At 23.7% G+C, this 14,232-nt stretch overlaps 1 protein-coding gene across 1 annotated transcript in view; it reads right to left on the bottom strand.

Annotated features, from left to right (window-relative positions):
• The window catches only part of LOC129611991 (extracellular serine/threonine protein CG31145), a 68,389-nt gene that overhangs the window by 18,502 nt on the left and 35,655 nt on the right, over positions 1-14,232 (bottom strand). Inside the window, exons 3-5 of the mRNA XM_055525430.1 lie at positions 11,850-11,974; positions 11,687-11,765; positions 7,911-8,003 (exon numbers count right to left, since the gene is read on the bottom strand). Coding sequence (XP_055381405.1) covers positions 7,911-8,003; positions 11,687-11,765; positions 11,850-11,974 — 297 coding nt within the window. The remainder of the gene's footprint in view (positions 1-7,910; positions 8,004-11,686; positions 11,766-11,849; positions 11,975-14,232) is intronic.

Genomic DNA, 14,232 nt, shown 5'->3' on the forward strand with positions numbered 1-14,232 from the left:
ACGCTTTCATTAACGCTTATTTTTGTAGCTAAGGATTTAAAGATTTTATGTAAGGTAAGATAAAAGATTTTGTGTTTTGTTTTCATTTTTTTTTTGTTTTGTTCTTGTACAAGGAATAAGGCTTTTTTAAGTAAAAATATTTCGTTTTGTTTCATTTGTTTGTTTGTTTGTAGTGCTATTGTGAAGAAAAAAGGGAAATATACTTGTTTAGTTTTCTTTTTTTTTTTTTTTAAGAAAATTAAACAAGAGAAGAAAAAATTGTAAAATAGAAATTTTTTTATTTATGTAAAAGAGAAAATTCTGTATATAAGCGAAATAGAAAATAATATCTAAGATTTCATTATATTTTAGCAAATAATAAGAAAACAAAAAAAAAATAAAATAATTTCAAACATAATTATTTTTTCTAATGTATTATGAATCACAATCACTTCTTTTCCTAAATAAACACATTGTATAGGTCATTCAACGCAGATATAATATGACGTATGCAGATACGGTCTCCACAATGTTTGTAATGCAACTCCTCATAAAATTATCCATAAATATGCAAAATGCACTAATGATGATTATTTCATTCAAACACTACTAATATTTTTCTTTTCACTATATAAAATAATGTAAATACAACATTGAATATTAAAAATTTTACTTTATTTTACACGTCATGTAAATTACACTAATATATTACATTTTGTATGTATAAAGAGTTGAATTTAAAATTATGTTGAAAATATAATAATATGTAATATAAAAAAGTTTTGATCAAATATTTGAGGTGTACTTAGAAAAAAGAGATAGAGAGAGAGAGAGTCAAAAATAAAAATCAAAACGGAAAAAGGATAAACGCTTTTATAATTGAAAAAAATTAAATAAAGTCAGAATAATGAGGAGATTTTCATAATAATTATGAATATATAATATATACATATATATACATACGTTACATGTATAATATTATCATATAATAATGAATAATTTAAAAATTATAAATGTAAGGGTATGTGCAGTTGAAATTGATATAAATGAGGTTACAGTAATTTTTGAATTTAGAATTTGGAATTTACAAAAATATTTTTTGGGTTATCAAAAAATGTAAAGAAAATTTTGTGAAATTATTTTTATTTTTATGGTGTAATTTAAAAAAAAAATAGTTTACGTTGAAATTTTTCTATGTAAACAAATCAATTCTAAATAAACAGTAAACAGGGGATTATTTATTGTGTTTGAAACTAGGGTTTTGTTTATATTAAAATTTCTATATATTTCGCTTGTTGCAGAGCTATGACGGTTCTATTAAATTCAAAATTATTTATATAAAAATTTTGAAAATTATTAATTAAAATTATGGTGTATGTGTATTGCTTGCATTGAAATCGTGGTTTTTTAGAACATCATGTATAAAATTTGGGCTTGTTAAATTAACCTTTAATGAGGCAAATGATCTGACTAATGGTACAGTGGTTATTGCACTGGTCCTTTAATTGTAATGTTTCGGTTTTAAAACTAGGTCAGGCAAATATTATATGTAGCTTTATATACATTATGTATAAAATAAAAAATTATTATGTATTAATAATTGCCATATTAAAATCCTCGTAATATCTAATATTAAAAATACCCGCAAAATAAAATAATAAGTACCAATAATCTTAGCAATATAAAGAAAAAAATTCCGACGATGAACTTGGCGTATAATAAACTTAATGACGCAAGAAATTGCTTCATTGTTATCAGCTCTATGTTTCTCCCAGGAGCAAAGTAAAATAAAGAAAAATAAGGCAAATGATTAATCTTGGATTCTACAGAAAATGTGATGAGTTCTCACATCTATATTTTTCATTAAAGAACTATCAAACTGAATTAAATGGGTTAGGTAGAATAGTAAATAGGTTCAAATTGATTCCCCCTTTTACATTATAATTAAGGTTTTAATATAGTTTTTACTAAAAACTTCTATCTGATATTCTCAAGTAATTTAAAACACTGACATTTTAAAAAATCGGTGAATAATAATCAATTTTATACTCTAGATTTTAAAATGAAATTCGTAAAACTGAAATTGTTGCATATGCAACAAATTAAAAAATAAACGAGTTCTTGGATTTCACTGATTTTCGTTTTCATCTTATTGTTTAAGAGAAAATAAGCTAATGCGATTTGAGTTCTAATAAAATTTAACTAATTATCCTTGCTCAGATTGTTAAATTTTAGTAAGACTTTATAAATTCAACCGCGTATATCTCTGAATGTTAACCAATCTTTAAAATTTTTGAATTACACTTTTCAAAATTATTAACATAAATGTATTAAAGCTTTTACCTTACATAATAGCCAGAAAAATTCTTATATTTTTAAAGTCCATATAAAATTTCTTGTGTACCACTTAAATTTATGTTTATCAATATACACACCCTCATAATATAACAAATTATTTCTTATAAATGGACTTTACCAATGTTGTTAAAAGAAAAATAAAAAAAGAAATTTTGTGCATGCAACTTGTTTTCAATTTCTAATTTAACATTTTTACAATAACAATAAAATCTAAAATTCTATCCGACAAAAGTCCTTCATTTTTGCATTTTTTTTTTGTATTTTTTTTTTCTTCGGTGATATTCAAAAGGAGAGTTGTATATGAAAAAAATCATTTATAAAAATTGTTATATGCTCTCTTTCTTATATTGATCGCTAAAATACTACACGTGCATTATATAAAAATGTTGAACATCATTATTCTTTAAATATAATTTAAGACTTTTGCTAAATAACAAAATAAAAAAAAAAGAGTCTTTTTCTTGGCTTCAAAAAATATTTTTGTTGTTAGGCAGTAAAAAAGAATTTTATATGACTTAAAATTAACTGAGAATAAAAATGAAAAGCACAAGAAATCATGAAGTGAATAAATTGTTAAAATGTGAAATGTACACACGTACACACACATATATACAATATTTTATATATATTTACATGTTTATGTGAAAAATATACCAATACACATTCTTTATATATGAAAAAATAAAAATAAAATATAAAATAAAGAAAAATATTCCTAATTTTTTATTTTTAGTTTTGTGTACACTATTCCTTCTTCAAATCACGTAAATTCACCAAAAAACAATTTTTTGTGAAAATGTTAAAGCATTTTCGTTCACGCTATTTGTTTTACTTTTAATAATAAAGTAAGTATTTTCGTGTTCTTTTTTGGTTTTTCATTTTCCTTTTTGATGAATTTTCTTTCTATTACATATATTTTGTATATATACATGAATTTAATAATGTGCAAGGATTTAAGAACAAGACAAGAAACAATGTAAGGTTACACCATAACATTTAGTTTCCGTATGTTATAAATAAGAAAAAGAAAGAAAAACAAAAAAATAAAAACTGACTATACATGGAATCAAATAAAAGGTAATCAATTTTTAATCACTTTAAGAGAAAATTCGTTAAATTGTAAATACCTCCCTGTCTATAATAGCACTTATATGTAATATGTGAGCAAATTAAAGTTAAGTCTGCATGTTAAAGAAACTATAACATAATTACTTTTTACCGTTCAAAATAATTGCATATCAAGTGAATTACAAATACAGTAATGTAATTCTATTTTAATGTATGAAATATAATATAGAGAAGCAGTTAGATGTATTTGAAATATGTATGTATATATGTAATATACTTGAATCTATTCTTCATAATTTTTGAATTTAAAAACATATAAGATTTTAATGAAAACAAAGAATTTAATTTGATTATAGTTAACTACTGATGTAGCAACAGGTTAAACGTACTAATGTTGTATTTGGTTCGAAAAGGGTTAATATTAAATATAAATTTAAAATGTTGGTGCTTTATAAAACAAACATTTTGTGTTCTATATTGTTATCCGATCGGGCATATTGAAACGTTTAAAATATTAAAATCGTCTCAAATTATTTTGTAAAGATTATTAAAAAATTATCACGTAAACCTCCTTTTTCCATGGTAAAAATTTAGGTGATTTTGAAAAAAAAAATAAATTACTCCAAAATATCGAATTCTTTTTTAACATTGTTACTTAATCGTTTTAATTTTCATTCTGAAAACATTGGAATAATTAAGCCAATTAAGTTTATTTTTGCTGATTACTTGTCTCTCTGTCATACATTGAAATTTGCAAATAAATTTTTGGTTAAAAGTTAATATTTTATAAAAAACATTCTATGTTAGCCGAAATTCGTTTATTGCTCTTCAAAATCTTAAATATGCAATTTTTTGACAAAATTTTGTATCAAAATGTAAGCAATTGTTTTAGTATTTGAAAGTTAAATGATTGAAGTTTATCCGCTATCTAAGAAATTGGAAAAAATATTTGATAACATTTTTTCAAGCCTCCATTAAACTTTAAAAACCCTAAATTTCTCAAATTAATAAAAAATTAATTAAATAGTTCATTTCACTCTAAAAAAAATTTAGATTTGAACTTTATTTGTTTTCAAGTTTTTGTATCGAACCCAGAAGTATGCAATAAGCGAAATATGCTCTTCCTAACAAACTGGTTACAAAAAAATTTATTATAATGAAGCAGTTTGAAATCATATAAAAAAAATAAAAGGAAGCATGGTCGTTTTTAAAAATGCGTGCCAATATGTTTGTAAAGCTTTACCTGTAAAATGGTGTGCTCGCAAAAACATTCTCTTGTACATAATTTTGCAGCAAAAATTGAAAATATTTTGAAAACTAAATACATATGCCATCTATTTTGTGAATTCTACTTATTCTACTTATTCAATTATAAAGTTGGTTTAAACTATAAGCCGAAAGAAAACCCGAAGTTTGCCGAAAATAACAAATACTAATATATTTAAAATAAAATAGAATTTTTTAATGACTTAAAAACATTGAACAAAATTTTCTTCACTAGCTGTGTCCGTTTTTGTATTACGAATTGCATAAATTTAGGGGAAATATATGAAAATTTTATAATCGTGGAATTGCAAAGTTTTAAATGTAACAAATTCCTACTTAATAATTTTGTAAAATTCCTAAGATTTTTACATTACTTTTGATTTTTAGATGGATTTAAATGAACTTTAGAAATCAATTTTCAAATATAAATCAAATAAATTTGATAATCATTTTGATCATTTCTAAAAGAAGCTATACGAACTCCACAAAATCTGAAATGAAGATAATTTTCTAAAGGTCAACCTACAAAATCCTTTCCCCATTAAATTACTAAATATTTTATCTAACTAAATAAACCTATTCTCACTCCCATATCACGTTAATGAAAAATAACAATTTTTCCAAATAATTCAAAATTTTTCACTTAAAATATTTTTGCTTTGAATGCACAAAGATTTATTAATGAATAAATAAGATTACATTATTACATAGAATACAAAATTCAAAAAAAAAAAAAAAATAATAAAAAGATTAAAAATATTTTATATAGAAAACTCTTTTTAGTTTAAAATATCTTTTAATCTACAACAACAACAACAAAAATTTCATATAGAAATTTCTAATCTAAAAATGCAAAAATGCAAAAAAAATTAAAAACTATACACTAGACTTTTATTTATTTTCTATTTAACATAACTAAAGCACATTATACATACATACAAACATAGATTACATATAATCTGCTCAATCTATATAATATGGAGGAAAAAAAATCTAATGTAAAATATAAAAAATGAAAATTCCTTTTAATGAATCTTAAGCAAAGTTTAATGGAACCCTCAAATTGAAATATTTAATGAAAGCAAATCTTATATATGTATATACATACATATGTACTAATGTAAATGTGTAGGATGATAGAAGAGATAAAATTGTAATTCTATATTTTTTTCTTTTCTTTCATTTTTATCTACTGATTTTCTGGGAATATACATACATACATTCATATTATAAATTGTATATATTGCCTATCTATCTAGTATAATACAATACATATAGAGCTCGCATATAATATTATTCACGGGGCATAAAATAGCAAGAAAAAAAAATACCTATATCTCTTTATAGAAAAAAAAAAAAACTCTTTTTGTGTAGCGCTGCATATAATGACATCCTTTTTAAAGAAACATTAAATACTTTGCCAAAAAACTTCTTCCAGATGTGACCTTTTTCGCTTTATTTCTTTAAAAAAAAAAAAAAATATTATAGGTAAAGCTTGAATACTATTTAACGGCGAGGTTACTTTATATTATTATTATTATTATTTTTTTTCTTCTATTTTTTGGTACAAAGGTTTTTACATGGCGGATTTTAAAAGAATTTTCTTATGAACAAAAACAGAAACAGAAAAAAGAAAATACGTTTCAAAGTGGTGGAAGGTGAAATGAAAAAATAAAAAACAAGAAAATGAAAAAAAAAAAATTGTTTTTTCATTTTCTTATTTTTTTTTTAAATAGAGGCTTTCATGTCCTGTCTAACAGAAGAATTTAATTTCTTTCTAGAGATAAGAATTGTAGATATCATTTGTTTTAAAAGCTTTCACATTTTTTTTTTGCAATTGCTGCACTAAAGACTTTTTAAATACAAAAAAAAAAAAATTAAATCAGAAAAAAATTAAAAAAAAAATGAAAAAATAAAATATAATACATAAAAGAAAAAAAAAACGAGAAACAGAAAATAGAAAATAAAACAAAAAACAAAAAGAGAAAGAGAAAAGAAATATCAAATGCCGCAGGACGAAAGACATGAATGGATTTTTGTATGGTCTAAGAGGTTATCTCTTTATTTTTTAACTCTAATATACATATAAATTTTTTTTTTTTTAATTTTTGTATTTTAAGAAGTAGAGAGCTGAGGATTAAACAAGGTACACATTTTTATAATATCCTATTTATTATTCTATGAAGCATTAAAACAAGCAAAAAAACAAAAAAAAATAAATGAGGAAAATTAAAATTCTCTGTAGAAAAGGAAATGTCAGACCATTATTTAAAATATAGGAGAACAAAAAAAAAAAAACAAAAACTATGTGATGCTCGTATAACAAATTAAAAAATAAATAAATATAAAAAGTTTATTTGGAGACGCAGAGCGAGAGAGAGACAGAGCAAGAGAGAGACAGAGTGCGAGAGAGGTAATAAAAGAAAGAGGAGCAAACAGCAAATACAATTGCTAAAGCCATCGAGCTAGGCTAGGCTCTCCAAAATAATAATTTTCAGTAAACAAAGTAGTAAAAAATTAAAAGTATAAAAAAAAAACAAATGCAAAAAAAAAAAACAAAAAAATAAGTTTCAATTTTCTCTTTTCATGCATTTTAATTTTTTTTTTTCAGTTTTTAATAATAAACAAAAAAAAAATATGCGGTAAAATTAATTTTAAGTTTTCTCTCTATTGTTAATGTGCTGGAATTCAATTTTTTTGTTTCTCTTATTCTCTTTTATTTTTATTCTCTTTATATTTTAATATTTTTATACAATAAAAATTTTATTATAGATTACAAATAATTTCGAATCAATCGTAAAGAATTTTCTTCATCGAATTTATTGCAAATGTTAAGTATGACATCAGAAATTGTCAAAGAGAGAGTGAAATAATAATAATTTAAAATTGACAGAAGAAGGTGCTCTATTGTTGCAAAAACAGAAAAACAAACACTCACACTATGAATGACGTAAGTTATTAAAAAAACAAAAAAAAATATTAAAAACAAATAAAAAATTTTTAAAAAAGTATCAAATTTAAAGTACAAGGATTGAGATTTCCTTTTTCACACAAAGAGAATAAAATTAAAAAAAAAAATATTTTTTTCTTTCATGTTTTTTTTTGTTTATTAATTTAGTTAAAATTTGAAATGTAAATATGTAAATAAATTTTTTTTTTCACTTTTTATTTTTGCTTTTCTTTTCTGTTTTGTTTTTTTTCTTCTTAATCCTTTATATTATTTAAAATGAAAAACTTACCTGTCTAAATGAAAGGCTGCTATCTCAGCGTTATGTCTTTCGAAATCAGTAAAGTAAAAATGATTTGGTAAAGTTTCTTGTTCTCTAGGAAATCTACAAAAAAAAAATAAAAAAAAATAAAAATTAAAAACTTTAATATTTGTTTTTTTTTAAAAAAAATATACATATTTATAATTATTATAAGTTTGTATGTATGTGTTAAATTTTAAAAATTTATTCAACCATTCAACAACATTTTTTTTTTCTACTTTAAAGATTTGAGTAGTAAAGATAATTTTTGCTGCCTTTATATGAAAAAAGAACTATAACTCTCATTAAAATTTTTTTAAAATTTGAAATGTGAGAGAGAGAGAGAGAGAGAAAATGCAAATAAACAACAAAGTTGTTTTAATTCCTTAATTTTTATACATTGAGACATCTGGCGATACAAAAAGTTACAATATTATTTAAAAAATTTAATGAGCTCGTGCAAATTTTGTTGTTCATTGAATTTTTACATTTATAACTGAATACACAATACTAACTTGTAATGTCCGATAAAATTTTATATAAAGTATGTAATTTAGAACCATAATAGTAAGCAATTTAAGAATATTAAAATCATTATATTAAACAATTACAAAACACCTTCCATACCAAAAGAAAACTTAGAACATAAGTAAGTTATGTGCCACAATATGAAAATTTGGAATTCATAAAAATTTGCACGAATTAAGCTTAGCAGGCATGATGGTATCAGTGAACGTAACTCACGCATTTTGGTTATTTAGAAGTGCGATACACTGTGTAATAGAAAATTAAACAAATTGTTTCAAAGTTCAATTGAGTTGGAAAAATGTTATTTTTTTTTTACAAAATTTGGTCTGTTTTATCACATTTTTAAAATTGGAAAAATTGTAGATGATGGGGACTTATTTTAGTGTATAGTTTTTTTATATTAATTTTAATAAGTAAATACTAAAGTATTTACTTCGTATGAGTTAGACAATAAAACATCTTGAAGTAGATTGGAATATCAAAAATTGAGAGAGGTTTTAATATAATACTCGGATTTAATATAATAGATTTTTTGTCCGGGCTAAGAAAAATATTTATAATTTTTGCTAGTGTAGCATTTACCGTTTTCTTTTTGCATTTATAGAAATTTGGAAAAGCTAGCAGTTTCGGAAATATAAAATGTCAAAAATTCAAAATTTTACAAATATCAAAGAACAATAACTTGAGGTGAATACATTTCTACAAACGAACTAAATTATTAAAAAGTATCTAAAAGCAGGCAAAATTTCATACTCTCACAATTTATTGTTTGAAAGAACGGGTTTCGTGCCCTGATAGCTGAAGCCAGCCATAACTTTATTGCGTTCGAAAAATTTAAAAAATGTTTATGGTTTCTTTGAAATAAATAGTCGGAATATAGTATTTTTAAGTCTTTGAGGAATCATAACGTTTAGAGGAGGCGGAGGGGATAAGTAACAATTTTTTTCTACAAAGATAGGTTTCTAGTAAATATCAATGTGCATATGAACATTTCAGTTGTCTCTAGCACTCAGAAGCTCGGACGGACTACCAACCAATTTTTTTAAATTTTTTGTTTTTGGAAAAGTGCTGAAATAAAGCCTAATTTCTAAAATAAATTTTCGGAAATTTTATGAATATTTTTCTCTAAATTCAAAAAACTGGAAACGAATTTTTTTTATTTTTTTTTTATAAACTCTTCTTTCTGGAAGAGTTCTAGTGTCTTCTTTTAGACACTAGAATAAGAACAATTTAAAAAAATATTGCATTCTACAACGTTTTTCTGTAATAAAAAATTTTAATTATAAACAGTCAGTTTTAATCTCATCCAAAACTGTGTCTAAGCTTTTCATACTAATTTGTTATCTCACATTCATAGCGTGTATCCAAATTATTCAAATACATAGAGAGTTAAAATATTTGAAAGCACTGTTATACGTTTTCATATTTTTCGACTTTAAGCCTATTTTGAATTTGAACGAAAAGGAACAAAGTTTGAATTTTAACATTGCTGCCGTCTATCAAAAACCATAATTTTTCTCATCTTTTTCTCTCACTTTGTTTTTTCTTTTTTACAACTACACTGCATTGCAAGCGCAAAGTCAAATAATATTGCTCTCTGCTTTTACGAATGCGAAACATGTTTTTCATATAAAAAAAAAAATTTTTTTTTTTGTTCTTGTAAATTATTTTTTATTCTAGATTTTTACTCTACGTATAACACTTTACCGTTGATTAAAGAAAATATAAGGAATTTTTTTTTTTTGCTGAGATATCGATACAAAAATTGTCTGTTTTATATGAAAAAAAAAATGCAAAAAGTATTAAAAAATTTCATTTTCATTTTGATGAAACAAAAGGATTCTGGTTTCCTTTTAAATACTTAGTTCCTTGCTTAAATCCAAAAAAAAAAAACATGCTGATAAATTTTTTAAAAAACCCGAAACCATAATGGTTAAAATTTTCTGCATACATAAAAGTAAATTCAACGCCACAGATGCAACTAATCTATGAGCATACTTAAAACTTTTTCGTTCTTCTCAAATATTTTCCTTTTAATTTCCATTTTTATTCTCTTCTTTCTGTTTTTCAGTTTCTCTTTTTATTATTTTGTGCTTTTTTTCCCTTTGAAGTGTTCCACAAAGAAAAAGATATAACCGAAACATAAATAAATCATCTATACCAGAAACACAAAAAAAAAGCAACAAAATAGAAAATCAAAAAAAAAAAAACTTGAAAAATTAAAACTTTAATTTTACGTGAAAACTTGCGGAATTTCATAGCTAGTTTTTCCTCTTTTTTTCCACTTTTCTCATTATTTTTTCGTATATCTAGCTAGCATATTGCGCATTAATGGCAATAGTATAAATTTTAACATAGCAGTAGCATAAAAGTAGTAGTAGTGGTAGCAGTATAGTGTGGTAGTGATTTATGCATAAGAAATTCTTAACCATTTTGCAATGAAAATTTTTTAAAGGAAAAGTTTATCTTTTAAGAACAGAGGAAAATCTTAATAACAAAAAAAAAATATAAGAAAAACAAAAAAAAAAAACAATATATAATTAACCCGCACGTAATTTATTGAGCAAATTTCAAGAGATTTACTTTATAACGACGATGTCAATATGTTTCCTGTTGCGGACAATGGTATTAAAAAATTTCTTTTGATGATGCAGAAAGCAAGAAAATAATATAAAACTGAGGAAAACGTTTAATGTTGGTATATAAAAAACTTTATTTAGAAAATATTATTTAATTTAGAAAAACTCTTTAATAAACTGAAATATAATAAACAAGGAAAATTTAATGGACCAAAATTATTTTAGAATTTAAAACATATTTAAACTTAACAGGATATTCTTATATTAGGGATTAAAATTAAACTGTAGTGAATGAATTCGCTTTTTAATGAAATTATTTTATAGCTCGCAAATACGAGTATAAATTCTTCGCATATATATCTTAGAGATTTTAAATTTCAAGCGTAATAGTGAGCTTTCAATGTAGTTTATTAATTAAAATTTGTACACAAACTTAAAAACTGAGAACAATTTCTTGCAAATTAATGCCATTTTAAGCCGATAATGTTCTTATACTGAAATATATATTTTTCCGGTCAAAGAAACTAAAATTTTCCGCCTAAAGAAACTAATGAAATTTTTTATAACGTTTGCTTAAAATAATTTTCGTTTGCAGCCCACATTATTTAATAAAAATTTCTACTGTACTTAATACTTATTCTTTGCGAATATTAAACTTACCTCATCGGCTTCATAAGAGCTTTGACATTATTAGGATATTCTATAACTAATTTGATTTGTGTTCCACCATCTTTTTGATCTAAAATTTTTCAAAAAATTATTTTTTTAATTAATATTAAAACATTTAATTTTTTATAAAAAAAATTATTGTATTTATACTTACAAACATGTTGAATTGGCAAATTAATCATGTCACTTAATACAGCGCTTATTGTTAAATCCGATTCTTTATATAATTCTTGTTTAGAAATTGACAATTGAAATTTCTCCAAATTGGATGCATTATCACTGTAACGACAATAAAAAAAAATAAAATTTAGATAATTACAGAATTCAAAAAATTTATTTTTAAAAAAAATTCAATATATTTATCACATTAATTCTAATACGTACAACTTCGTTAATTTTCGTGCATTAATCGTAACAAATTGTCAAATTTGTACATATGTTAAACATTCCTTATTAATATTGAAAAGAATTAACGGTAATTCAAAACCATTATGTTGAATTTTAATTCAACATTGTATAAAATAAAATATAAATTTTTGTGTTCTATTAAATTTTCTTATATAAAAAAAAACAGCTCAATTCAATTTCTCTCTTTTCATTGTTTTTATATTGGTGTCAATTTTTATTATACAAAAAAAAAAAAAAGAAAGAGAAAAAAAATCCCTAATACACCACTTTCGAATTACATTTTTTATTCCTTTTTTTTTTTCTTAATTATTTCTCTTTTTTATGGGAGTTCAACATTATGTTGGAAAATCTCTTTACTTATGTTATGGGAGTATAATTTATATACTTTGTGAAATCAACTTGAACTGTTACTTTATACTTCTATAGATCAGATTGTCCTTTTGTACCATAAAGCAAAAGGAAAAATTTTCTTTTCTCTTCTTTCAAAAATTTTTTATGCAATTCAACAGAAATTTCAAAGTTTCTACAACAATTGACTATGATGAATAAATTGAAAGTGAGGATACATAATATTTATTGAGTACGTACTATATGTATAAATTGCACATCACATACACTATATACACATTTTCTCAGGTTTAATATGGAGCAAATAACTATACGTCAAAGGCAAAAACAACATAAATTTGAAAAAAAAAAGAAGAAAACCGGAAAAAAAAAACACATTTGAATAGCATAAGCATACCAAATTGTCACTCTCGACTGAATATTTGATTTCAATTTCAATTCCTGAACTCGGCTATATATACATATATACGCTTGGCTAAATTTATCCATACATTATTGTAGGTAAGTGGTACATTTAAGTAGATAAAATATGACTATACAATATAATATTTGTGTAGATGTGTGTATGGATTGAATTTAATATGTAACCAGCCTTTTTTTATTGATCAATATAAATCTGAATTTGCAGAGAAAGAAAAATTACAATTTATAAAAAAAGAAAAATGGAAAAATAAAAAAAAAAAAAGATGCCTGTTCAAGTTGATTCCTCTCAAATCACGAATAAATGCGATAAGGATATGAGCAAAGTATTATAAAAAAAAAAAAATAAACGTATTCTACATAGAATGAGATGAGAATTCTACTATATTGTGAATACTTTGTGTGTATGTATGATATGGAAAGATATCTGCCACAATTTTACTTAAAAAAAAAATTTTATATGGTCAGCACGTAACCGACCTTATTTTGTATGTTTTCGGAACAATCCCAATTATTTCTTAGACGAAAGATCGCGTAAAATTTTGAAAAGTTCATTTATGCAACTTTAAATTTAAAATTTTTGGAAAGTCTGCCAGCAATTTAAAATTGGATTTATAGTAGATTTGTGCTATTTTTCGAATATTCAGGAAATTCCATTAAAATTTCTTACATTTGGTTACAAATTTTAAATTGGCCCTTATAGTGGGAGCTCAGTTTTCTAGTTCTGATATTCCAACAAATTGATCAATTAAATTTTTTTTGATACTTTCAAAATTTTTCTTTTAGAATATGAGTCAGTAAAATCGGTCCCGTAAGTAGAATGATGCTCCAAAATTTTTCTAACATGCTCGAAAAGTTTATTTAAAAATAAATTTTTATGAAAATTCTCAGATTCAACTGAAATTAACGGATTGAACACGGAAAAACAAACGTGTTTACAACTATCTCCGTATTCGACTCATGGCGCTACTTGCGAATACTAAAATAAGATTGTTGTCACTGACTATCACTGAATAAGTGAAACAATTGTTTACATACGACTCAGTAGAGGGCACGACCCAGTGTATTTAGGGTTCTCATTCTAATATCTCTATTAGTTCTCTACTAGTGTGAAAAAATACTTTTCATTTGAAAATTTGACGCGCAAATTTTGGTATGATTACAATACCCCCGTTATTTTATTGCAACACAGATGGGAAAAAAAATACAGAAAACGCAAAAAAATGTATGGTAGAAATTATGAGGAAGTTGAAAAATAATAAAAATAATCAAATATAGAGTATCATGGTGAAACATGAATTTAAATCTTAGGCATATAACAAGATATTATTACAATTGCAGCTTGAACACCTGAACAGAGA

The sequence above is a fragment of the Condylostylus longicornis genome, unplaced genomic scaffold (genome assembly GCF_029603195.1).
Source record: "Condylostylus longicornis isolate FDR11 unplaced genomic scaffold, ASM2960319v2 ptg000055l, whole genome shotgun sequence".
NCBI lineage: Eukaryota > Metazoa > Arthropoda > Insecta > Diptera > Dolichopodidae > Condylostylus > Condylostylus longicornis.